The 24,643-nt window shown below is 50.2% G+C and overlaps 1 protein-coding gene across 1 annotated transcript in view; it reads right to left on the bottom strand.

The window, feature by feature from the left end:
• Window positions 1-24,643, bottom strand: part of PLXNA4 (plexin A4) — a 446,344-nt gene that overhangs the window by 24,532 nt on the left and 397,169 nt on the right. The window contains exons 21-25 of the mRNA XM_015134941.3: window positions 23,986-24,128; window positions 17,589-17,857; window positions 14,432-14,498; window positions 13,434-13,580; window positions 8,771-8,930 (exon numbers count right to left, since the gene is read on the bottom strand). Of these exons, the coding sequence (XP_014990427.1) occupies window positions 8,771-8,930; window positions 13,434-13,580; window positions 14,432-14,498; window positions 17,589-17,857; window positions 23,986-24,128 (786 nt within the window). The remainder of the gene's footprint in view (window positions 1-8,770; window positions 8,931-13,433; window positions 13,581-14,431; window positions 14,499-17,588; window positions 17,858-23,985; window positions 24,129-24,643) is intronic.

Here is a 24,643-nt window from a genome sequence, read left to right on the forward strand (position 1 = left end):
ACACACAAGGGAGCCAGCTTCTGCTTTCCTCATATTTGGGCTAGGGAGAGGGATGCAATGAACTCAGCTCTGGACACTAAGTCCTCTGGCTGGGCCCCAAGGGAGTCTCCTCCACTGAAGTGACTATGGGGCTTGCTAGGACTAGAAGGAGAAGGTGCCAGTGGAGAGACAGCCCTCTAGCTTAGCAGCTGCAGTGGTACTCCTTGCTGATAAAGAATTGTAGCACATCTCAGTAGCATCCGAATAAACTACATGGCCTGGTAAATTAGGCAATGACAGTTGGTGACTGATTCTGGGCGCCAGGGCAGGTCTTCTTCCATGATGTACAATTCCCCTTCGAGCTGTGCAGTGCACAGCCTGGGCGGCCATACTCAACAACCCTGTCTGAGTCATGCCCAGAAATTATGAGAATGAGAATGAGAGTCCACCTACCTCCATGCCCCTATCCAAAAAGACTGGGTAGAGGATGGTCATGTCTCCTTGGGACTTATCTCAAAAAGTCAAGAATGTTCCCCCAAAAGCCAATATACAGAGAGGGGGCTGAAATCAAGGGGTACACTTAGCTTGCTTTTAGATCACTCAAGCTTATTGTTTTGTTATCTCCTAGACAGAAAAAAAACTGCTGACTATGTGCTTTTTTTCTGAAATATCAGAAAGGTGAAAGAAGAAGAAGAAAGGAGAAAGAAGAAAAAGAGAAGGAAGAAGAAGAGGAAGAATAAGAGGAGGAAGAAGAGGAGGATGATGAGGAAGAAGAAGGAGGAGGAAGAAGAGGAGGAGGAGGAGGAGGAGGAGAAGGGGAAGGGGGAGAAAAGGAAGAGGAAGGAGAAGGAGAAGAAAGTAGTAGTTGAAATTATTGCTTTGTAGCATCTACAACCTAGTCCTGATGAAAGAGAGCTCAGAGGGATGGGCAGCTGGTATAGGCAGCTCCATTCCTGAGGCTTTCAGGAAAGAAGAAAGGATCACAAGTAGACCACCCAGCTGAACACGGAATGGAGGAGAGAGGGTGGAGTATAACTGGTGGGCAGCCCCACATTCCCTGGCACAGAATAATTCAAGTAGGCTGACAAGGAAAGCCAACCCTTAATGTCACTCTTCTCTGCCCAAATTCCTTACTTTTACCCTGTTGGCCAGAACCCACTTTCACTTCCATGCTTACCTGCCCTCCTTCCTTTCCTGAAACCCCTTCTTCAGGCCAGTTATGGTCTCTATTTTCCCTAGACTCATCACGGAATGTCTCAAGAAGATCAGATAGTGGGTATGGGCTCAGCTTTCTGGAGTGCTCTTGTTACAACTTCCTGACCTTCTCTCAATAGAAGTCTGAGCCATAGAGCTCTATTGAGTAAAGCAGGGGCCAGGAAAAGCCAAGGTCAAAGGCCATCGCAGGTGCCTTCCCTCTAGCCCAGGAGCAGTGCCTTCTCCTGAGGTGCATGGCTGGGCTCATAAAATCTCATCCCCACCCCAGAAGTAAAGATCTCAAGGTCAGGTTGAGTGAGCTGAGGATGAGACAGCCCTGCCACCTTAGATATGAAGGCCAGCACCCTGGTCCTCTCATGGTATGCACGGCTGGCTGAATCAGCCTCAGGAGGCCCTCTGTGAGGGTGGTATCTAATTTTGTGCTTTGTTGCATATTCAATGTGTGCTTAGTTTTAATAACAGTAATGAAAATAAATAGAACCCAGGTCCCCCAGTGCTTGGTCCAGCCCTCTTTTCACCAGATGGGCTCCTTCTGTCTTGCCTATAAAAATATCACTAAAAATATCTCTCTTTTGAGTCTCTACCTTGCTCCGTAGGAGGTGACCACATTAGGACCAGTCGAGAGGCAATGTCACAGCTCAGCCAATGACCAGAGTCCTCCCATGAAGGCTGAGCCTTTTGGCCTTTTGCCTGCCCATAGGGCACAGTGAGAAGCCGGAAAATACCTGCCAGGCACCAAATGCTATGAGATGCTGAGCTCAGAGAGGGCTGAAGCAAATCCTGGGGCAGAGTGACTCCTCACAAACACCTGCTCCTACAAAAGAGGACACCTAGAGTCCCATCTCACAAGACGCAGTCTCCATGGTCAGAACCCAGGTCCAGGACGTGTTGCAGCTCCATGCTCACTCATTCATCAAAGAACACTTACTCTGTGCCCCTAGTGTGCTGGGCACTGCCAGTTGGGCATGAGAGGTAGTTAAACAAGAAAACAGAGTAAAACATAAACCCTTGCCCTTGAAGACTCCTTGTGTGGAGGGGCTGTGCAGGAGCCCAGTGGTCAGGGCAGGGGTGAGACAGGGAGGAAGAGCTACAGGGAACTGGTAGGAAAGGGCTGCCCAGGTTAAATTGTGAAGGATGAGTGGGCATTTGCTGGCTGGCCAGGGGGATAAGTGTTCTGGTCCAAAGGTGACACTCATGCCACAGTTCTAGGGATCGATGAGTCTGAGCAGGAGAAAGTTGAAAGGAGAGGCTGGAGAGGTGTAGGGAGGTCAGGACCTGAGTTAAGAAAGATCCAGCATGCCTTGCCAAGGTATCTGGGGCTGAGCTGAGGCCAGCCCCAGATACCTTGGCAGAGCAGAGAGGGGATAAGGAGAGGAGAGCATTATTAGAGGGACAAAGAGGCATGAGCCCTGCCCGGATGGCCGTCTTTGTTCAAAGCAGAAGTAGCATTGAGGACCTAAGCTAAGCCAGTGTGGAAGGGGTGTGGGTTTCAGGGACGCTCAGGAGATGGCTGTGGAGACGTGTTTCAGGGATGCTTAGGGGTGTGGGTTTCAGGGATGCTCAGAAGATGGCCAGGTCGTGCTTGCAGAGTCTCTAGGAAGGGGAGGTAGAGGGAACCTGGCTTGCCTCCAAGTGTGTGGAGATCCATGTAATTGGCAGTGGGAAGCTGAGATCCTCCGCAGGCCAACCTGGAAGGAGACGCTGGCATGGAGGACCCCACTGGTCTGACTCTTGAAGAGTCCCGTACCCACCAGTAGGTGCCATGCTAAGAGGCAAACTCTCCCCAGGGTGCACAGCACCTTGTAGTTCTGGCCCTCACAGTGTAGATATGCAGGTGGGTGCAAGGGCACCCACACATGCACACACACACATGCACGCACACACACACACGCGCACACACACGCGCGCACACACACAGGCACACACACAGGCACATGCATGCATACACACGCACACAGATGCACACACATGTGCATACACACATGCACACACACATGTGCACATGCACCTCCTTTTACCCAGGCTGGGGACCCTTCAGGCTTTGCATTAACTCCCCTTCCAGTCTTCCTATCATCATCTCTCCTCAGACCCATCCCAGGAAGCTTCAGGAAGGGCTGCTGAAGAAAGGCAAGGGTGGAAGGAGGCACCAACTAGGCTAGGCAGAGCCAGCAAAACCGACCTGCACAGTTCACGCAGGACCACCTTCATGACCACATGCTTGGACTTCCACCCCTGCCACCTTTCCTTACCTTGGGGGCACTGTGAACAGGTTCTCACTAGAAGCACACACCAGCCCTACACAGCACCCACTCTACCCTCCAAACCCTGGGCCGAGAAGGAGGCTGGAGGAGGAGACAAGATTCATGGCTCTGCATGCCTGTCAGCAGGGAGCCCCAAGGAAACACCTGGCGGAGAGCCCTGAGACCTTCAACATCTGGCCAAGCTGAAGTGCTGGGAGCAGGCACCAGAGAAGAGCTGGGAGAGCCAAGAGAAGATCAGGGTGTGTCTGCTAAAAAGGCCAGAAAATTCACCTGGGAGCAGGAGGGGTGACCCTCTAAAAATGTTCTTTTTTAAAAAAAAAATTATTGTGACAGCAAGTTCCCAAATATAACATGATTGAACTATGACACCTGGTGCTTAAAAGAAGAAGTTCCTGAATAGAAGTGCATTCTTTGCACTGAAGGTACTAGATCTTTGTAAACTGTAAAGTGCTGTGCACTGGTCTGTTGTTGCTATTTAGGGATGCCTGGGGAGTGAAAGGCAAAGGCAGGCTGTGCCCCACTTCCTGATTTGAGAGAGACAAGCTAGAACTTAGTAGATATTCTTGAATGTGGAACACAGGGCTCTGGCATGAGTCCAGGCGGTGTGGTGGGTCAAAGAAGAGTTTAGAAGGCAGGTGGTGTCAGTGGGAAGGAGGAAAGGTGACCCTGGCATTCATATGCATGGCACCAAGAGAAAATTGCTGGCTCTGACCTCTCTCGCAGCAGCTCTGCCCGGCAGCCGGATGCCCTGCTCCAGGCACCAAGCACAAAGGACAGACACACTCACAATCCAATTTGTTACATTTCCACCTTCCAGGGAGAGAGGGAGGTGAAATAAAAAAGAAAGAAAAATCCCATTATCTTTATCTGTCCTTCCCATCAGGTGCAGAGGAAAATGCAAACTGGGGAGACAGCTGCTGTGAACTCTTTATATTTCACTCAGAAGATAGTGTATCTTTTTATTGCCTACAGGAATTACTTATTTGAAAAAATATATCCTTTCAGCTCGCTCGACTTGAGCCGCAAGACAGAGAGAGGGTGGTGGAGTTCTGGGGCTATTGATAGAGCATTTGCATTAAACTACAGGAATCTCTGGAGGTCATGGACAGTGGCAGAAGGGAGAGGAAATGGGGGCTGCAGAGGAGACTGCGTGTGAAGGGAATCGGAGTTCTCTCTACCTCCCTGCTGTGTACCTGGGCCCAGGCACTGTGCTTCTCTGAGCTGCAGATTCTCCATCTGTGCAGGGGAAAGAATGGCACCAATGATTTCCCTTGAGGAGTGAAGGGAGGAGGAAAAGAGCTCCTTAGTTCAGACAGAAAAATGTCCTGCCTCTGCTAGTCTGCTAAGAAGTGGGGAACTTCTCCTAGGCACTTTGGCACCTCCATGCCTGGCACAGAGCTGGCCACAGGGTAGGATCTTCTCATGTTTGTCAGAGAGTTAAGTGATGCAAACAGGTACCTACCCTGCCCAGATACCTGTGAGTGGAAAGGGACGTAAACCTGGTTGTGGGGACAGCCTCACGTGTAGCAGGGGGAGTGCTACCTGGGCACTGTGCCTTAGAGCTCCGCCTCAGTCCCAACTCCTCCCGCTGGGGTCGCTTTCCTTCCCCAGCTTCCAACAGATTGCAGCGAAAGTGGGCCCTGCGGTTCCTGGGATAGTTAATTCTACATGTCAACTTGGCTGGGCCACAGTGCCCAGATATTTGGTCACACAGTATTCGTGATGTTTCTGTGAGGGTGTCTTTCTATGAGATTAACATTTATACCAGGGGGGATTTTGAACAAAGCTGACTTCTCTCCATAATGTAGGTGGGCCCCATCCCATCAGTTGAAGTCCTGACTGGAACAAAAGACTGACCTCCCTTGAGAAAGTGGGAATTCTGCCAGCAGACGGCCTTCAGACTTGAACTGCGTTGTCGCCTCCTCCCTGGGTCTCCAGCCTGCCAGCCAACCCTGCAGATTTTCGACTTGCCAGTGTCCATAATTGTGTGACCACTTCTTTAAAATGAATCTCTCTTTCTGTTTCTAGACACACACACATGCACGCACACACACAACCCTTGTTGGTTCTATTTCTTTGGAGAACCCTTACTAACGTGGTTTCCTGTCTTAGCTCCTTAATGCCTGGACAAGTCTGGTGAGGGAGTAGAAGGAGAGGAGTGGGAGAGCTCTGAGGAGCAATGAATAGACATGTCAGGAGTGAGCAGTTGGGCAAAGCCAGGGGCCACAGCGATGATGAAAGGCAGGAGCCAAAAGCCAAGCAAGAGCGGGAGGGTTGGGCTGGATTTACTTGGGACAATGACAAGGTGGTGCCAAATGTCTTTGCTTCCTGCTGAGCTGGCCTGGGAAGGGTGCTCCTGTCGTGCCAAGGGCTGGGCATCAGGAGAGGGAAGGCAGCCTTTGCTGGATGCCCTCAGCAGTGAGAGAAGAAAGCACAGCGGGTAGGGGGAGAAAGTCGGGGGTCATGCTGTGCTTCTTGGCCCTGTCCAGCACTTGGGGCTGAGTGAGTGCCAATGTGCTATGCGTCCTATTGGCATAAATAGTCACACCTTACACTTGTAAATTGCTCTTAGGCTTTCAAAGCACTTTCACCTACATGATGGGAACAACTTTCCTTGCCTCTCTCTCCTCTTGGGGGCTGTGATTGAACGGTGTGGAAAAAGCATTTGGGTCTCTCAGGAGGCCCCAGTTTTCTTGCAATGCAATCTAGCTTTGGTAAGAAGAAGCCTAGAGCTTTGCGGGCAGCTCCAAATGCTGGATTTAAAAGGAAAAAAGGGAACTTCTCAGAAGAGCACCCATCATGGTTGAGCAGGGAGACGTTGCTGAGCAGCTGAGCGAGATGCCCCTTCCCAGTGAGAGGGGGCCCTAAGGTTCAAACTGCCCCAGGCCTCTCTTTGCTTCTCCCTGTTATCTGTCCCTGCTGTGGGGATCTTATTTCTCCAGGTGTGGCCCAGCAGCAAATGTGATGGCAGAGGGATCCCCTCTGTTTGTTTGGGTGCCTGGAGCTTGAAGAGTCATAGTAAGCACTGGAGACCTGTTTCCCCTTGGAAGTGGGTACCTTTCCCTGGCTTGTGCAGCCTCTAGCTGGGGAGACCAGCCACCCTCAGGTAGGTCCTTTTTGCAGAGCTGCCCTTGGGCTTCCTTTCATCATGGTGGATGGCAGGAATGACTGTGCCTGCTTTGTCTGCTGCTGTTTCCACTTCAGATAGTCTAGAACTCTGGCTTCAGGAGGCTTTGCATCCCATAAAAGACTTGCTTTGCTGGGCTTGTGCTCCCAGGCTTTTTGAGGGAGCGATTTAAGGGACTCTCAGGACGAAGGTCACGGGGCTGCCTTCTGTGAGCTCCTCCATGGAAAATCACCTATTCTTAAGCACAGAAGCATACATCTCCTCATGCAGCTGCATGCAGGTGCTCCTTCTGTGTTCTGGCACACCTTTGCAATCTCAGCTTCCAGCATGAAGGAGCCTGCTCCTATCACAGCTCTCCCTCTTGGCCCCACTCTGTCTGGACTCTCCTCCCACCTGAATTGCATTAAGGACCCTGCAAAGCTGAAGATGCCCACAGACAAAACAAAGGAACAGTGGGTGCTAGCTGGTTCCACTACCAAACTCAATTCTCCCTGGAAAACCCCTTTAAGGAGTATCCCACTCAATTGTTTGGACGTGGGGAACACAAAAATCCTCCTTCCAGGAACTGTTCTGTCTCCCACTGGGCCATGACAGGCTCCTTCACCCTATGAGTCTGTGGGATCTTCATGGCAGCAAAAGCAAATCAAATGCACACAGACACATAGGCCTGGTCTGACTCTAAGGGCACACACGTGAGCACACACTCACACCCCTCCCCACCACATCACATATTGGCTTCCTCTGTGTTGCAGAAACAGCATACTCAGAGACACCTCCACAGTGGAGGGAGACACATGCTCACCCAGTCTCCCTCCCTCAGCATCCAAGCTCAGAGCACAGGGCCAAACAGCTTCAGCCAAGAGCCAAGAGAGAGGAGATGGGGTTAAATAAAGAAGTGAGAATTTAGAGGAGTTGCTACAACTTCCTGATCCTAAGAATCTTTAGGCATCAGAATTCAGAGGGAGTGGGGTGAAGCAGTGGGAGGCGACAAAAATTCCCTCTGGATTCTAGAAAATAGCATAGATGCCCGTCTGTCTTGGATGGCTTAGCCAAAGCCAGCTTAGAGGCCAGATGGATGGATTAGAGGCGTCTGAGGGGTCCTCCCACCACTATGTTGCCAGGAATCTCCAGATACGAGCATATACACACATCAGTGCTTCTCCCTCCATGCCCAGCATCAACAAACAGGCACACTCAGTATCCTTATATTATCCTCATAATCAGTGACAGCAGCAGCCAATACTTACTGAATGTGTATGATGGACCACACACTGCATTAAAGAGGCTTTTACATGCATGATCTCACTGAATTCTTACTACAAGGCAGGCACTATGATTATCTTCATTTACAGCTAGGAAACTAAGGCATACACACAGGTTACTTGACCAGGGTCACACAGCTAGGATGTGGAGGCACCAGGACTCAAATCTAGATGTGTTTGATGCTGGCCCACAATGCTGGAACCACCTCTCTTCCCCGCGGGCCTCTTCAGATCCTGGGGCTCCCCATGAGGATTTCCCCCGGATAGCATCCTATGAAATGCTTATGCAAACCATAACTGGCTCTAAGTACAGGTGGCCCTAACCAGCATGCCCTTGTTTATAGAGGCTGGGAGATCTATTCATGGAACATTGAGTTAAAATGTCATCCTTCTCCCCAGCAGGCTGTCATATCTCATTTTCCCTATACTTTCTCTCCATTCTCTATCACTGATCCAGCTCCCTCAAGCTGTAGGCATTCGGCAAAAATTATAGCCACAGAACTGAGTGGAAGGGAAGAGCCTCGGGTGACGACAGAGGTGGTGGCAGGACCTTGGGACGCAGGAGCTCGGACTAGCGGACTCTGCCCTTAAATCCCTTTCTTTCCAGACATGACTCCTTCATTTCCCACCCCTCTGCTATTCAAAGGACCCCAGAGGCATATCCTGCCAGGCAGATCACCAACAGACTACCAAGTGACTCGCGGCCTCCTCTCTGCAAACTGTTCACTGACCAGCTCTGGTCAATTCCAAGCAGTCCAGGAAGGCAACCCCATGGGCTCCTCGGGGGTCCAGGCATGCCTGACTCTCTCCAGCCAGTGATTCTCCCCCTTGGATCTCTACCCCAGCCCTGCCTCTGCTGACAGGAGAAGGTGAGGTGTGTTCAGGACCAGCCACAAGGACAGCCCCTGGGTGGACAGCCTACTCACCCAGATCCATATCTGCAGCTTTGGGCCGGTGGGAGCAAGGCACATTCTTAAAGATGGCATCTAGAATCTTCTCCTTGACCTGAGTGATGGTGTCACAGTTGAGGATCTTTACTGGGACCTCGGGGCTGTTGGCATTGTCTGGGCTGACACAGCTCAGGACCTGAAGGAAAGGTGGGGAGAGGAGGATATGAAATGGGGTAGCAGGAAAAGCTCCTAGATCCCCAGCAGCACCCTGGGATCCCATTCTAAAAGGCTCTTCCTCTCCAGGATGGGCTGGGGAGGAGTAGGGTGGCTCCAGGCCATCTGTGCTCCCACCAAGTCCACTGACCTTTCCTGTCTGGGTAAGCAGGACAATGCCTTGGCTTCAATGTCCTTGAGGGAGTGCAAGCTGCACACTTCACTCCTTGTCAGAACAAACTTCATTAAAATCCTGATTTTTCAAAGGGACAATGCCCAAGCGTGTGGAAGCAGTAAGGGGAAATTTGCAACAGAACAGACACCAAAGCATCCATGCACACGTGCTATCTCTCTCACATGCACACAGGAGGCAGTGTCGCAGCGGCACACCCAGACCCTCGCCCACCTCTGAAACCCCCTGCCCATCCATGTGTGTCTTGTCTCCTTCTTGTCACTCCTTCTTGGACGCATACTCACACACAGAACTAATAGGAATCTGGCTTCTTTCTCCAAAGATTTCACAAGCTTTGATTTTTGTGAAGGTTTCATTTGCCTGATTAGAGGTTGGCAAATCTATAAGACACTTAATGTATTCTTTAAAAATAAAAAGATGCCCTTTAAAGATTGCAGGTTCAGGACACCTGAGATTCTTTCCTGGCCCTGAACTTGAACCCCTGTGTTGGGGGAAGAGGTGACTGCATAGTTCAGGGCCTCCATTTCTCTTTTTGGAACTAGTAGGAAAAGTTAAAACTCTGCTTCACCAAACTATCTTTTTATTTTTATTTTTCCTTGAAAAAGTTCTGGGCTTTTCCTTTAAAAAGAACAAGGCTTTTCTTCTCTTGCCGTTCTCACAGTGGGATCTTTCTACATCGACGGCACCGTGTGGGCTCCTGAGTAGACTGGTGGGGAACAGGGGTGGGTGCTGTGGGTACTGTAATAAGTGAGGGCACAAGACCCAAGGCAGAGAGGCTGGGCATCCTAGGGGTACTGATGCCAAGTGGCCCTCCCCTTCTGGGCTCCCGAACTCTCCCTCGGGCCCTGCTGCCAGAGAGCCCTCTGTGAGTCTCTCTTCTTCTTGGAAATTTCACTCCCTCTGTTCCCCCATAAGCATTTCCCAATTGTCCTATCTGGTTTGCAGAGCCAGACACCAGTCTCTCTCCCACTCCACCCCCCTTCTTGCTCCATGTGGTGGCAATCAGAACCCGGGGCTCTGGGCACCTGCCTTTCATTAGCAACTAGACTGCTATGAGCTCCAATGGAAACATGCTTATTCCATTAAGAAGGGGAAGAAAAAAAACCCTGAAATCTATAAAACCAAACTCTCACCCTCAAAATGCCCTAACCTGAAAACAATGGTGGAGAGACCTCTGCCTTGAGTACTCCATATGTGCCTCCTCCCAGCTCTCCCCTCCTTCTAAGAGTCTTCTGGCCCCTTCCCTCTGCTCCACAGCTGAGAAAAGCCTGACCCCTGGGCCATTCTGGCAGCCCCTGCTGTCCTGTCCTATGGGCCTGGTGGGGCAGCTCAGCCTTCCTAAGACAGCAACATGGTTTGCTCTGGGCTTCCTCCTCTGAGGGACCCATGAGGCAGAGGCGGCCACCTAAATGTAATCTCCTGGCATTTCTAGTTGCTGCAGGAGTTCAGCATGGCCTCATGAGAACAAGTCCATGGTGCACTTCAGGGCAGGGGTTGGCGTTCTAAAGTGGAAGCAGTGGCCCCACAGAAGGACAGAGCCCCTGGCCACTGGCCAAGCCAGAGCTCCACCCACAGGTTCCCTTCCCCCATGCTCCTTGGCTAGTTTGTGAACAAGCTGCCTCATGATTTCTCTGCCAGGGAACTGCCTCTCAGACGCTTATGTGCATACAAGCACTTGGGGGCTTTGTTGAGATACAAATTCTGATCTAGGAGGTCTGGGATGGGGCCTGAGATTCTCCATTTTTCCACGTTCCCAGGCAACTAGCTAATGCTCCTAGGTTCCCCGGTGGGCATCTAGTGCTCTAGCAGGCTTCCAGGTGCATGTCTAGAACTCCAGCAGGCTTCCGGGCAGGCACCTAGCACTCTGGCAGGCTACCAGGTGGGCATCTAGTGCTCCAGCAGGCTCCTGGGTGGGCAATTAGTGCTCTTGCAGGCTACCAGGTAGGCATCTAGCATTGCCTGGCTCCAGGCTTCCACATGGGCACCTAGTGTTCTAGTGAGCTCCTAGGTAGGCATCTTGCACTCTAGCATCCAGACGTTGCTGATGTTGGTACTGGGGCACTCCCACTAGCAGGGTCCTTGGCCACACCAGTCCAAGCTCCAGCATCAATCCAATAAATCACTAAACCCTTAGGAGGCATACCTGACTGCAAAGTGGTACACTCACTCTCCCCACAAGCCTCTTAGAGCCTCTCTGTGGTTATCTCTCCCGCCCAAGACAAGGCTACTCTTAGCAGGCCCATAGCACTCTGGGCTCCTCCAGCCACCGCCGAGTCCCAAGACTCCCTATCTTTGTATTTGGCTTGCTCTTCGGAGTCTGCACGCCCTGTATGCTGCCGTCCTGCAGGATTTCTTGCTGTCTGCCCACACCCTGAAAGGGCTGCTCCCCTGCACATGTGCAAATACCTTCCCCAGGCCTGAAGGTGGCTATTAAAGCTCCCTGTGGCAGGCAAAAAACCGCAGTTTCTTTCCTCTCTCCTCACTGCTCCTGTCCCCAGGTGTTCCCACCTAAATGGATACTGGTCCCTGAACCACTCCAATGTCCTCACGTTCTCTTTAAGTTGTGGCACCCAAAATCAGCTCAGTGCACTAGCACTACTGTGGCCTCTGGAACAAAGGATGCTACAATCTGGGGACAGAACATGATTACAACTCATTGTGTTGGATTCAATATTGGGAAGGTGCTGAGGAGACAGGAAAGAAAGGGAGTGGAACGGGGAAGACAGGGTGGAAGACATTTATGTAGTAGTTCTATCTCATTAAGAAATCCATTCAGGTCTCTATTTCTGGAAGGGTTTTTCCCCCCTTTTCCATTTTAATCGGAGCCTCTCTCTCTCTCCTTCCAAGCAGATGGTAACTGACAGGAAGCAGGGGCCTCGTTCGCAGGCTGCTCCTTTGAATCTTCATAAGGAAGCCAATCCCCACAAATCTGTTCCGATGTCTACTGGGATTCCCGGGGCTTTTGGAAAATGAGAGTGGGATAGGTGGGTCACGGTCGCAGTCTTCCCAGCCAGCAGGGATGGCTTTGTTCAGAGGTGGGAACTGTCTCCCCAGCTGGCCACAGGGTCTGGAATTTGCCCTCGACTCAGAGCAGTTGCAGGGGTTGTCCGGGAATCACACTCCCTCCCAGTCCTACCACGCCCCGGCCTGCTGTGGCTCCCTCTGCATTTGAACTTCCATCTGTTCCCTGTCCTCATCATTCCCTTCTGTCTCTTTTCCTTCCTTCCATTCTTGGGTGCTACTTGCATATCACCCCCAACACTCAGCTTTTATCTTTTCATACTCCCTCCTTCCATGTCCTCTCTTTCTCAGAGAGAAAGGGCTGGCTGGAGATCACAATGATCTCCAAAAAATCCTGAGAGTGAGCTCCCTGGGTTTGAAAAGACAGTGAGCAGCGAGTGGACGCACGGTCACAGTGGGGAGAGGCAGGCGGGGCCTGTGTGACCAAGCACTAGGGCATGAGTATGACACGGGCTTCACCACCTGCTCATCTTGTCCCATTGGATCCCCTGCACAACTTCACTCTGAACAACTAGGATTATCCCCACTTTAGTCGGTTCTGTTGGTGTTCTCATTTTTTCCGATAAAGACACCCAAACTCAGAGAGATTAGGGACCTATCCCGATTCACCCTGTTGGTCGAAGGCAGAGTCAGGGCTCAAATACAGGTCTGTCTGATCCCAAAGGCCATGCTCTTGAATGCTAAGCCTTGGTGCCTCCTAGCGTAGCTGTTTTTGTCAGGTGAGGGAGCCTGACCTTAACGGAGGGGATCCCTATGTTCCTTCGGCAAACGCCTTGCACCACCACGCCCCCTTGGCTTTGCATTATACAGCTCGGGTCACAGTTGTATTTGAACTTAGAGCAGAAGGCAATGTGGGCTTCAGAACTATGAGGAACTCTTTCTAGCTTCCTTTCCTCTCTGTCCCCCGCTCTCTGCCTGCACGGACCTCTTCTGTAAAGCATTGACTCTAAGCTGGGAGGACAGAAGAGGAGTTCACCTGGGTCAAGGGCTATGACCCTATAACTGGTGTAGCCAGAAACCCCTAGTTCATTGGCTGAAGTGTCACTCAAATGTGTCTGAGCTACTGGTCCCCAAATCCAAATGCGCTGGTGAAACACAACAGAGGAAGTCTGGGGTGATAGACACAGGGGGAGCACCTGGCTGGGCCCATACAGCAGACACACCTGGAGAGGTGACCATTCAGCCTTTCCGCCATCCCCTCTGCTGAGCAGGGCTACCCAGGACCGAAGCCTGCCTGTCAAAGCCCCAGGGGAAACAGATGGGTGGGCTCACCAGGGTTTTGTAGTCAATCTGCTGGCGGATGAGCTTGTCCTCGCTCAAGGAGTAGCGGGCCTCACCCGTGATGGCGTCGATGGGGCCCTTCTCCATCTGCTGCTTGATGGCACAGAACAGAGAGAAGAGGGGCTCCCCGGCACACTCCTGGAGGTGAGAAGAACCTCATTGGGAGCAGCTCCTGGAACATTGGAGTGCACCCCCGAGTTCCTACTTCTCCAAAGGGCGGCTTCCATCCCCTGCCAAGTCCCTCCGCCTGCCCCCACCTGCTTTTATACTCAGCTCTTCAATCTCCTTCTCTCCAACTCCTCATCCTTCAGGGTGGCATTCCTCCTGGCTCTTTGCATCACAAGGTCTTTTCCCATTCTGCCTGTTTCTCCTTTCCTACTGCTGCCTCTCCAGGGCTCTTTCTTCCTCCCCTGCTCCCCTCCCCTCCCTTCCTGCCCTCCTCTCAGCTCCTCCTCCCTGCCAAACCCCGCTCTCTCAGAGGCTCCATCCAAAGGCAGAGGTCAGTCCTGGGTGGCACGAACTCTTTAGAACATAAGTTAATAATTGGAAGCTGAGCCTCTTCCACCTCCCAGGCGCATCCCTGGCTTATCTGCCGCAACATGCGGCTTCTGCACCGGCCCGGGGCCCTTATCAGCCTCAGTAAGTCTGGAGCTGGGAGAGGGAAGAGGAAAAGCAGAGAAATAATGGGCAAATTGTTTTTAGCTTCAAAGGGGGATTCAGCTTTAGGGACCATACAGGGCCTCTCAGGGCTCATCTGTTCCTCGCCAGGAGGGAGGAAACTAGCTTCAGGAAGACTGTGTCTTTGGAGCTATGATGGACTGCAGGCCTCTGTTTTCCTAGACAGTCCATGATAAGGATGGATTCCATTTCTTGTGGGGTTATAAGAGCCAGGCCCAGTAAGGGAGAACTGGGGGTTGTGGAGTGATCCCCAGTCAGGCTGCAGAGAATGAACGAGGCAGGGCCAGAAATACGTCCACATCCAACCCTACCTTGAGGAACTTGTAGAGGAGGAAAGTGAACCAATTGGTCAGCATCTTCTCAGCCACTGACTCAGTCCTGTCAGCAGTCACCGAGGGAAGCAGCGGAACAAGACAAAGAAAGAAGCAGCTGGTCAGAGCCCGCAGGCTGGGAAGGGCAGGGGAGGAATTGTGCATTGATCTTGCTGCTTCTAGCGTTTAGGCCAAATCTTGAGATCCTAATGAATATAAGACTTTCATGGACTCCTAGACGCCCCCATAATGGTAAGACAAGCTTTTCCTACAAAGCTGGAAGATGACATTTTGGGCATCAGGCTGTGGGAGGGTTTTTGGCTGGAGTGCCTTAGAGCACCGCTGACCAATTGCACATTCTGTGATGATGTAAAATTTCTCTACCTGTGCCGTCTAATATGGCAGCCACCAGCCACACGAAGCTACTGAGCACTTGAAATGTGGCAGCATGTCTGAGGAACTGGCCCTGAACTTGTATTTATTTTTAACTAATTTAGATTTAAATAGTCACATGTGGCTCAAAGCTATCCTATTAAATAATATAAACTTAGAGAACTTTACGGGCTAGTTGTGTTCTTTTGGGTGAAAAAAAAAAAAAAAGAATCCCAAATTCCTGGGGAGGTACCAATTTGGCAGGGAATAGGAATAAAGGTGACGGGAGAAGGGTCCATGTCAGAAGGCCAGATGGCCAAACTGAGCCTACAGCCTGAGCTAAAGGCTCCTGGCATTCACAGCAGCATAAAGCCATATACTCAGCTCATCCCAAGCCGTGTCAAAACTGTCCTATTGCGGCTGGGCGCGGTGGCTCACGCCTGTAATCCCAGCACTTTGGGAGGCCAAGGCAGGCAGATCATGAGATCAAGAGATCAAGACCATCCTGGCCAACATGGTGAAACCCCGTCTCTACTAAAAACACAAAAATTAGCCGGGCGTGATGGCACGTGCCTGTAGCCCCAGCTACTTGAGAGGCTGAGGCAGGAGAATCGCTTGAACCCAGGAGGCGGAGGTTGCAGTGAGCCAAGATCTTGCCACTGCACTCCAGCCTGGCGACAGAGTGAGACTCTGTCTCAAAAACAAACAAACAAACAAACAAACAAAAAACTGTCCTATGGCAAAAGCTTCCACATCCTTTGGAACTTCCCTTGGGAGCCCTTTTACAGTTTCATTTGCAATGACAGAAAGTTCATTCTTGAGTCTAACTTGTGTCTTTCATGCTACAACACAAGCCCATCTTCTCTTTTACTTTGGAAGTGAAGATGCAGAAGCAGTGCAGTAAGCCCAAGGACATTCTTGGTTGCATCCATTTAGAGAAAACAAATTATGTTCAAACTTGCACTAAGTATGTGGCCAGTTCCAGAGAGAAACTAGCCCATCCAGGTATGTCTGGATAGTTTAAAGTTGCAGTTGCCAGAAAATGCTAATAACTAAAATCCCAAGGTAGTTGGGAGGCTGCCAGCACAAAATGAAGCTGGGAAGAGAAAAGAAGGAGGAATATTGAAAGGAGGTAGGCAGCCAGGGGCAAGAAGAAGAAAAGGAAAGGAGAGCAGAAGGAAGCAAGAGCATCCAGGAGAACAGGAATGGAAAATAAGGGTGGGGAGACACAGAGGCAGAGCGAGACCACGCCGGGAAGTTGTCGGTGGGAGCTCTGGCAGGCAGTGGCAACCCTAGAATTATGCCAGTGGGTGGCTGTGTGGTGAAAGTAAAACAAAAATCAAAATGATCTACCTTGCTGTTTCCAAAGCTGTCTGCTGGCTCTTATATGCAGCAGACTTTTGCAGCTGTGCAGGCAAATGCCCACTGCTCCAGGAAAAAGCCTGAAGTAAACACTTCTGAAAGCCAAATCTATCTGCTGGACCAAGTGGGAACCACTGAAGCCTAGGCCTTAGACCCAGAGACCAAAGATGGAAGTCTGAGGGACAGGCAGAGAGCACATGAGTGGTCTAGGCAGAGGGCTAGACAAAATGACATGATGTGGGAGTTTTCTAACTTCAGATATGCCAAGGCCAAAGGTATTGGAATAACGGCCTAGAGGAGAAATGGTCATAGGGTACACAGAAAGTTCAAACAGAAGCACTGATAGAGTGAGACAGTCTCTAGTTCCTATAAGGCCAAAGTCACAGGATAAGGTTATGTCTTTACATAGGACCTTTAAGGTTTCAACAGTATCAAGTCTGAGGCCTCCAGGGTGTTGAGTGGTGGACTTTGGTCCCATTTAGAGCCTATAGCAGGTGCCAGGAAACACTCGCTGGGCTGCACTGAGTGAGACATCACCAAAGGACTTTCCTTCAGTGCTTCTCAAACTTTAATATGGATTGGGATAACCTGGGTTCCTCGTTAAAATGCAGATTCTGATTCAGTGGGTCTGGGAGGGCCTGAAATTCTACACTTATTTATTTATTTATTTAGAAACAGGGTCTTGCTCTGTTGCCCAGGCTGGAGTGCAGTGGTGAGATCATGGCTCACCGCAGCCTCAAACCCCAGGGCTTAAAAGATCCTCCTGTCCTAGCCTCCAGAATAGCTGGAAATTTACAGGTGTGCACCACCATGCATGGCTAATTTTTATATTTTTATTTTTGTAGAGATGAGGTCTATGTTGCCTGCTATGTTGTCCAGGCCGGTCTTGAACTCCTGGCCTCAAGAGATCCTCCTGCCTTGGTCTCCCAAATTGTTGGGATCACAGGCATGAGCCACTGTACCTGGTCTGTGATTCTGCTTTTCTAACAAGCTCCAGCATGCTCCCGATGCTGCCCCCTGCCACCTGATGGCATGAGGCCACAGGTCTTCTCTCCTAATCCAACTTTGGACTTAGATAAGGCCAGAGGATGGTCTAAGTGACCTCTGAAGATTCCATGAGAGGAGATTGCAGTAGACAGGGTCAAGATTAAGTAGAAGGGCAGAGAAGCAAAAATGGAGATTTGACATAGGGGCAAGAGAACAAGAGGGTGAGCCAACAAGTCCATGCACCCTTGACTCCTGAGGACAGTGGACAGATTCTTCTCAGGGGGCCTGCAATGTAGCCCTGGCTCTGGGCTAGTTAGTGCCTTGAACTTAGGAACGTGACTGCTCTCCTAGGAGCTCTACCCCAGTCTCCCTGCAAGGCACGGTGAGCCAGGTGCATGACTGGGCTGGAGCAGGGTGCCGCAGACTGCACCCTCACCTCCTGAGCAGCAGCTTGGGGTGGTTCTTGCTCTCCAGGTTCTTGTCTATGAGGTCGGCCAGCAGCTGCTTCAGCACATCAGTGGCGTACTCCAGCTTGCTCTGCAGCACGGTCATGATGAGCGAGGCCACATTGCCACGGTCGCGCATGGAGAAGCTACGCTGGGACTCGAGCGTGCGGATGAAGGACAGCAGGAACACCTTGTTGTTGATGAGCTGCGCGAAGAGCTTCAGGCCTTTCTCCACACGCTCCTGCCGGTAGCCCGGGACCTGCAGAGAGACCTAGGAGTCGTGATGCCATTGGCAGGGTGGGGAGCTCAATGACCTCCCCATGGGACGGCTGTGCCCATACCCATGACCCTCTCACCCACCAATTAAGCCACAGTTCACCTGGCTAATGCTGTGAAGCCCTTAGCACTGAGTTAAGTATCTGATTAACCTCGACTGCAGCCTCTAGTTTAGAGACGAATCAATTGAAGCACAGAGAGGAGAGCATCACATGGTTAGTAAATGGCGGGGCTGGGATGGCACTCACTTCTGCCAGACTCCAGAGCTCTTCCCTGATGGTGACGCAGAGTTGATGAGGGCCCCTGTGCCATGGCAAAGCACCTCACAGTCCCTGTGGGGAATTCCAGGTGCCCAGGGCTGTCATGGTTTACACCCTGAGAATCCCCAGCCCTAAGCCTGGGACTAACCTAATGCCCACCCCTCTTCAGCCCTAGGGGTGCTGTTGATACACCAGTGGCCTCAGAGTCAGGACATCTGGGTTCCACGTGGATTCTGATACCACCTTGCTGGGTAACACTGGGTAAGTCTCTTTCCTTTTCTGGGGGCCTAAGTTTATCCACATGATAAAAAGGGAAGATTGAGCCCAACCATCTCTAAAGAACTTTCTAACTCTAGCATTTGCTGTTTTCTTAGGGACCCTTTCTAAGACCCTGCTCTATCCAGGGGAAGAGGAAAAAGACAGTCGTATTTTCCTGCCTCCGTTGTCTGTTCATTGGGAGATCCCTGCAAGGGTGTGCCATTCACTCAGCAAACATGAGTCAACAACTCAGGTAAGTATGGAAGATCCACCTCTGAGATGTCCAAGTGTGTGCATTGCAATCCTGTCAGTAATAGCTCCAAACTGGAAACACTCAGATGTCTAGCAACAAGAGAACAGGTGGAAGAACTGTGGTGTATTCTACCTAATGGATACCACACAGCAACAAGAATGAATGACCTATGGCCACACACAATAACAGGATGGGTCCTGCAAATGTACTGGATGAAAAAAGCCAGATGCTAAAGAGGGCATAGTCTTCATAGAATACCATTTAAAGAAAGATTTAAAAAGCAGATAAAATTAATCAATGGCTGTAGATAAATGGCTGCTCTAGCGAGTGGCTGTAACTAAAAGGGGGCACCCTGGGACTCCTGGGGGACTGACCATGTTCTGCTTGGTGCTGGCTTGATGGGCATGTTCACTTGGGGAAAAGTCATTGAGCTGCACGCTGACAATTTGTGCATGATTTGTATGCATGCTTCTGTTAAACCAAAAAACTTACTTAAAAAGTCAGCTATAGGATCTGCCCCCAAGGGGGAGCTTCTGAGAACACTGCAGGGTGTGTCTCCTGAAGTGGGGTGCTGGAGGAGGCAGGGAGTGGGAGGGATGGTGTGGGGAGGTGCCTTCGGAGCCACACCTTGAGGGCTCTGTCTCCCTGAGGGGGTGGATACTCACTGTCTCTCCGAGGGGTTGGATACTCTAGTTCTTTGAGAAAGAGTGTCATGTATACAGCAGTAACGAGCCTGGTTTCAGAGTCCATCACACTTGGGTTTAATTCTGTCACAGTCATTTCCTAGGGCCCTTAGTGACTCAGTTTCTTCACCAGCAAAATGAACATAATGATAGCTAATATTGATATAGATCTAACTCCACACTACTATTCTATGTACTTTAGAAATACTGACCCACTTAATGCACACAGCACCAAAAGGTAGGTTTGTTATAATCCCTATGAGGGACCCTGTGAGGCTAAGGAGCTTCACAAAGCCCCAAGACAGAGAAGGGTGGAGGGAGGTCATGAATCCAGGCACTTGGCCCCTCGTTCCGCCATCTCCAGGGACCATGATGTGAATTGAAAGGAGAGAGTGTATGAAAAGCTGATGCACAGCCCAGCTCCTAAAGAGCAGCTACATTCCCCTGCTCTACTCTTGAGGTTTTAAACTGGGAAAAATGGAGATGGCCAGAGAAAGCCTTGTTTAACCAAAGTCACAGGGTGGCAGAACATTCATGATCCTCATTACCAATTCCCTGTGTTCCAGGCTCAGGGCAAGGCACTGGCAGGAGGCCAGGTTCAGTCAGACCTAGGCCCTGTCCTGAGAATTTCAACCAGGAGGCCAGCCCCAGCGAGTCCTGAGGTCCCTTCCACAGCGGGAACTCTGTGAGCCAGCCCTGCACCCTGCACAGAAGGGCTCTCATTGAAACCTCCAACTTGCCGGGTATCAGTAGCTCCTATGGATCTGGAAGCTATAGGAAACGTGTGTGTTTCCAAATCAGGTCCATTTTCATTTCTCTCACTGTGGTGCTGGTCCTTGGAGGGCCAGTTCTCAGGAGACAGATGGGAACAGCCAGAGACAAGCAGGCTACAGCAGGCCACAGCCCCTGCTGGCGAACCCCTTACCTCCGGAGGTGGGACTAGCCTCTGCTTTCTTCATGCCCGCCTCCCCCAGTTCTCCCCTCCACTGGGGGCTGATGAGGGAAGGGCAGCCTTACCTTGCCATCAGCCCGGGCCTCCATTGCCCCATTTATCTGTCTTCCAACTCTGTGACCACCCCCGTCACATACATGCCGCTGTCCTTCAAATTACTCAGAAGAGCAGTTCTACAATTTGTTCTAATAATAGTAGATAATGTCATTTCTTGGGCACCCACTATGTGCAATGCACAGTGCCTGGCACATTACACACATTGTTTCAATGAATTTTTCTAATGTGCTTGTAAAATTGAGCGAACAATCTCTCAGAGAAGCTATTGCAGCTATTCCAAGGCAGCGTATCTCATGACAGGCAGAGTTGGATTACGAAACCCAAACTTGTTTGGCTCCCAAGTGCCCGTTCGTCCTCCCCATCTTTTACCATGTCTAGCCCTACCCTTGGGCTTGAGAGCTGTCTGAAAGCCAACTCAGACGTCTCTCTAAAGCCTTCCCGTGCAGGGCCTCCCACCAGCTCAGACTGGCTGGCTAAGAGAGGGCAGTCACCAGAAGGCTTAGCACTATGGCATTTAGAGAGGTGGAAGAGGACATGGGTTGGTCAGATAGCACACTTGGTGTGAGGATGCACTCTGGGCTTCTTGTGAGGCTGACCTTTCTCTGTGTGCAAAATGCACATGCCTTCTGGGAAGAGGTCGGGGTTCCTGGGAAGGAAGATTTTAGCAAAGCCACCTACAGCGAAATAGTATCCTATTCAGCAGCATGGGTTTTAGAAGCAGAGAGACCACAGTGACTCGTAGGTGGAGGAAAACTCCATCACCTCTGGGCTCTATTGCCTCTCCTGTAAAATGAGAATATGAGTGTCTATGTCGTAATGTTTTATGAACATTAAATAAGATAATGTATGTAAAGTGCTTGGCATGCTCCATGCACACTTAAACGGGGACAGTTTTATTACCTGCCTTTCAGACTCCCTGGACTGCTTTCCAGGGATCCCTTTCCTCCAAGAGTTTCCCAGACATCTAGTGCATCAGGACAGTGTTTTGGGGTGTGGGAGGTAGGAATTTTCTCCCCACTTTATGAAGGAAGGAGATGGAAGTGAAGTGTCTTTGTAAGGAGTATCCAAAACAGTTCCTCACTGTTGCCTGCCACCCTCCCCAGCTCAAGCAAATGCTACTCTGAAACAAGACTTTCTTTATTCACCAGATGGTTCTCTAATTTAGTTGAAGTCTGTGAGTATAAAACTGGATAGTAAATTTTAATTGTAACCCAATAGGTTAGAGTTTAGGAGCCAATGATAGGTTGAAATTGGGAGTGGAAGATTGCTCTGTATTTTAAAGGGTTGCTACATGACTAGTGCCTGGGAAGCACCTTTCTTGAAGGCCTGGATTTAACCCAGAGAGCCCTACGTCAGGGGGCCGGGTGACCTCCCCTCCAGGACAGCCTGAAGCAAGAGGATACCTCCTTCTTCACACTTCCAGAGGTGAGCAGGAACCCCAGTGGCTGAAAGGGTTGGGAAATACTGGTTTGGATTAATCAATGACTTGTTTCCATACTCAGAACACCAAGGGGGAGAAACTACTTCAGGGGCAAGTAGGGGTTGGAAAAAAAACAAATAAGAAAACAATGATGCACACACAGTCCCTCAATTTCACATAGAAGGCTGGATCTCACATAGCTCCAGGCTAATGCAGGTCAGTAAAAGTTCTCGGAAAATCCAACTTAAAAGTTACATCTTTAAAGGAAACTTACTTAGATTTGGAATTCTGAACTCATGAAGAAAGGAGAATAACTTTATATACTCGTCCTCGCTGCATTCTTATTTAGATTATTCCATCCCATCCACAGAGTAGTATGGGAATGTTCAGACATAATTTCCCTTCCTACAACCCCATTTCCACCTTAACTCAGCCAAACACACAGATACTCATTTATTCAATCATTTACCACTTCCCACATGCCCACTATGTGCCAGGCACTCCACTCTGCTGGAAGTTAGAACTACAAAGATAAATAAGGTACATGCACAGTCTACACAGCCAATCACACATACACGTGTGCACACAATGGTCTTATCTTCTTGTCCCTCTCATGTCTCACTTTAAACAGGAATTTGCATACTCTCCAGGGCCCTAAGAGAATCCTGGTAATTTGAAGCAAACAAAGTTGAGGCTGGAGAAAAATAAAAGGAAGGGAAAAATGAGTGGGACTGGGGGAGGAGCAAAGACCAGGAGCAAGACGAAGGAAATGGATGGATAAAAGTATCAGGATACACGTTATGTTTTTATTTATGCACGGGATACATGTATACATGCATGTACACATACATACCTATAGACAGAGAGAAAAGGTACCTTGACAATGAGGACATAGAGACCGTCACCTCCAACTTCTGAAAGTGTCTCTTGGTATCTATCAGTTGAGGAGCCAAAGGGAGCCTCCTCCAGAAAGAAAAGCCCATGCCCTCAATATAGAAACACACACAAGCCCATGCTTCATGCAACAAGCAAGTATGGAGAAATGTGTGTGCCACAAATGCCCCTCTGGACTTCTCACATTTGCTGCAGAGGTACACAGCCTACTACATTCCCTTGGAGAGCCCGCTTAGACATTCCCTCAGGTGTCGGTACCTGCAAACCCACACAGCTCCTGAGTGATGGGTCTGTTTTTATTTTATGGACAATGTAAACCTTGGAATTAATCTTAGTTTGCATTGTTGCTTTGGCTGTAGATTTTTGATCCATCCACAGCTGTAAGGCAGGTCACTGACATAGCTCCCCAGAAGTCCGGCACAGAGGCCTGTTGTTGGGAGGGAAGACACTGACATCTAAATGCCTGAGCTCAAATCTCCCTTCGGCCCCCACCAGCTCTGTGGTCCCAGGCAACCACTGAACTCTGGCCCCTTAGTTTTGTCACCTGCATAATGGCCTTACTTACTGCAGAGGCTTCTTGGGAGGTGAAATGAATGAATGCATGCAAAGTGCTTAAACTGGGCTAAGATGTTAGTAACAGTCAATTCATAGTGATTACTCCTTAGGATTATTATTCTGTCCTGGTCTTTTCTCATTTATATTTTTCACTTTTCTCTGGTATTTATCTCTGTAAGCCATTCCAAAGCCCTTTCAGAACAAAGTATAATATGAATAGACACATAAGCCAGATACCATGCTAGACAGTAAGCAGGATAAAGTGTTCAAAAGATGAGGTCCCTGCTGGTAGAAGACAGGGTTATGATTTCTGATTCACATTTCCACCCCGCTTCCCAACACATCGTTTACCTTTTCCAATTAAGCACTAAGTGGTAAATCTCTTATATATTGAGTACCAAGTATGTGAGTCAAATCCCCTACTTCATGGACCCTTAACCAAAGGTCCCTGAGGTTCCCCAATGTATTTGCCACGTTTCTTGTTTCTGTGCATATGTAGTTTCTTCTGGGGAGAGGGACATCAACTACTTCCATTCAATTCTGAAAGGGCTCCATGACCCTCTAAGATCCGAAGCCCTACTCACATCTCTGTTCCAAGGTTCCCTGGCTTGGCCCCACCTCTTCCAGAGGGATGGGCTGATGCTGACAAGCTGGGGGACCTTGAGCAAGTTGTGTCCTCTCCCTGGCCTTAGCTTTCTCACCTCTGAAAGAGGGGCTGGACTTGAAGATCACCAACACACTCCCCTGCTCTAACGCCAGGATGGAGCACTGCTTCTCACCTCGAGGTCCCGGAGGACAGGGTGGTCTTCAATTCCTGGGAACAGCACCCTCATGGTATAGGTTCTGTAGTCCAGGAAGGGAATCCCGGCTCCATCCAGGTCACTGGTCAGCTCATGGATGTCCGTCTGGAGCTCGGCAAAGGCTGGCACGAAGAGAAGCCTGTGAGATGGCTGGATAGGGAGGCCCCAGGAGTCACCTCCATCTCAGAATGCTCAGAACCCTTACCCAAGCCCCTAGGAGACATGAGCAATGGACCACGATGGGCAGGAATAACTGGAGATGCTGTTTACTTAGCTGGGATTGGGATGAACTGCATTAGCATGGGAGAAAGATGTAGTGCAAGAAACCTTGCATTGGGGCTAAAACCTTTCCAAAGTGTGAGTGATGGGGGATGGTGGGTGAGGCTGTCCACAGATCTGTGCTACTGCTGGGCCAGGAGAGACTCCCCATCTGAAGATGAAGGGCTTTGGTTTGCAAAATATGCTGGGGAGGGGGATGTAGAGGGATGAGTAAGAGAAGGGAGAGGTACCATGAGTAAGTGTCCATTCCTGATGCTGTGTTTTATAATAGATTTCCTTATAAGATGACAAGAACAACTTCTGATAAAGGAAAACAAGTTTAAAGACACAAGTCTGGACCATGCAGCTCATGAGAGCC

Source organism: Macaca mulatta, chromosome 3 (assembly GCF_049350105.2).
Source record: "Macaca mulatta isolate MMU2019108-1 chromosome 3, T2T-MMU8v2.0, whole genome shotgun sequence".
In the NCBI taxonomy this organism is placed as follows: domain Eukaryota; kingdom Metazoa; phylum Chordata; class Mammalia; order Primates; family Cercopithecidae; genus Macaca; species Macaca mulatta.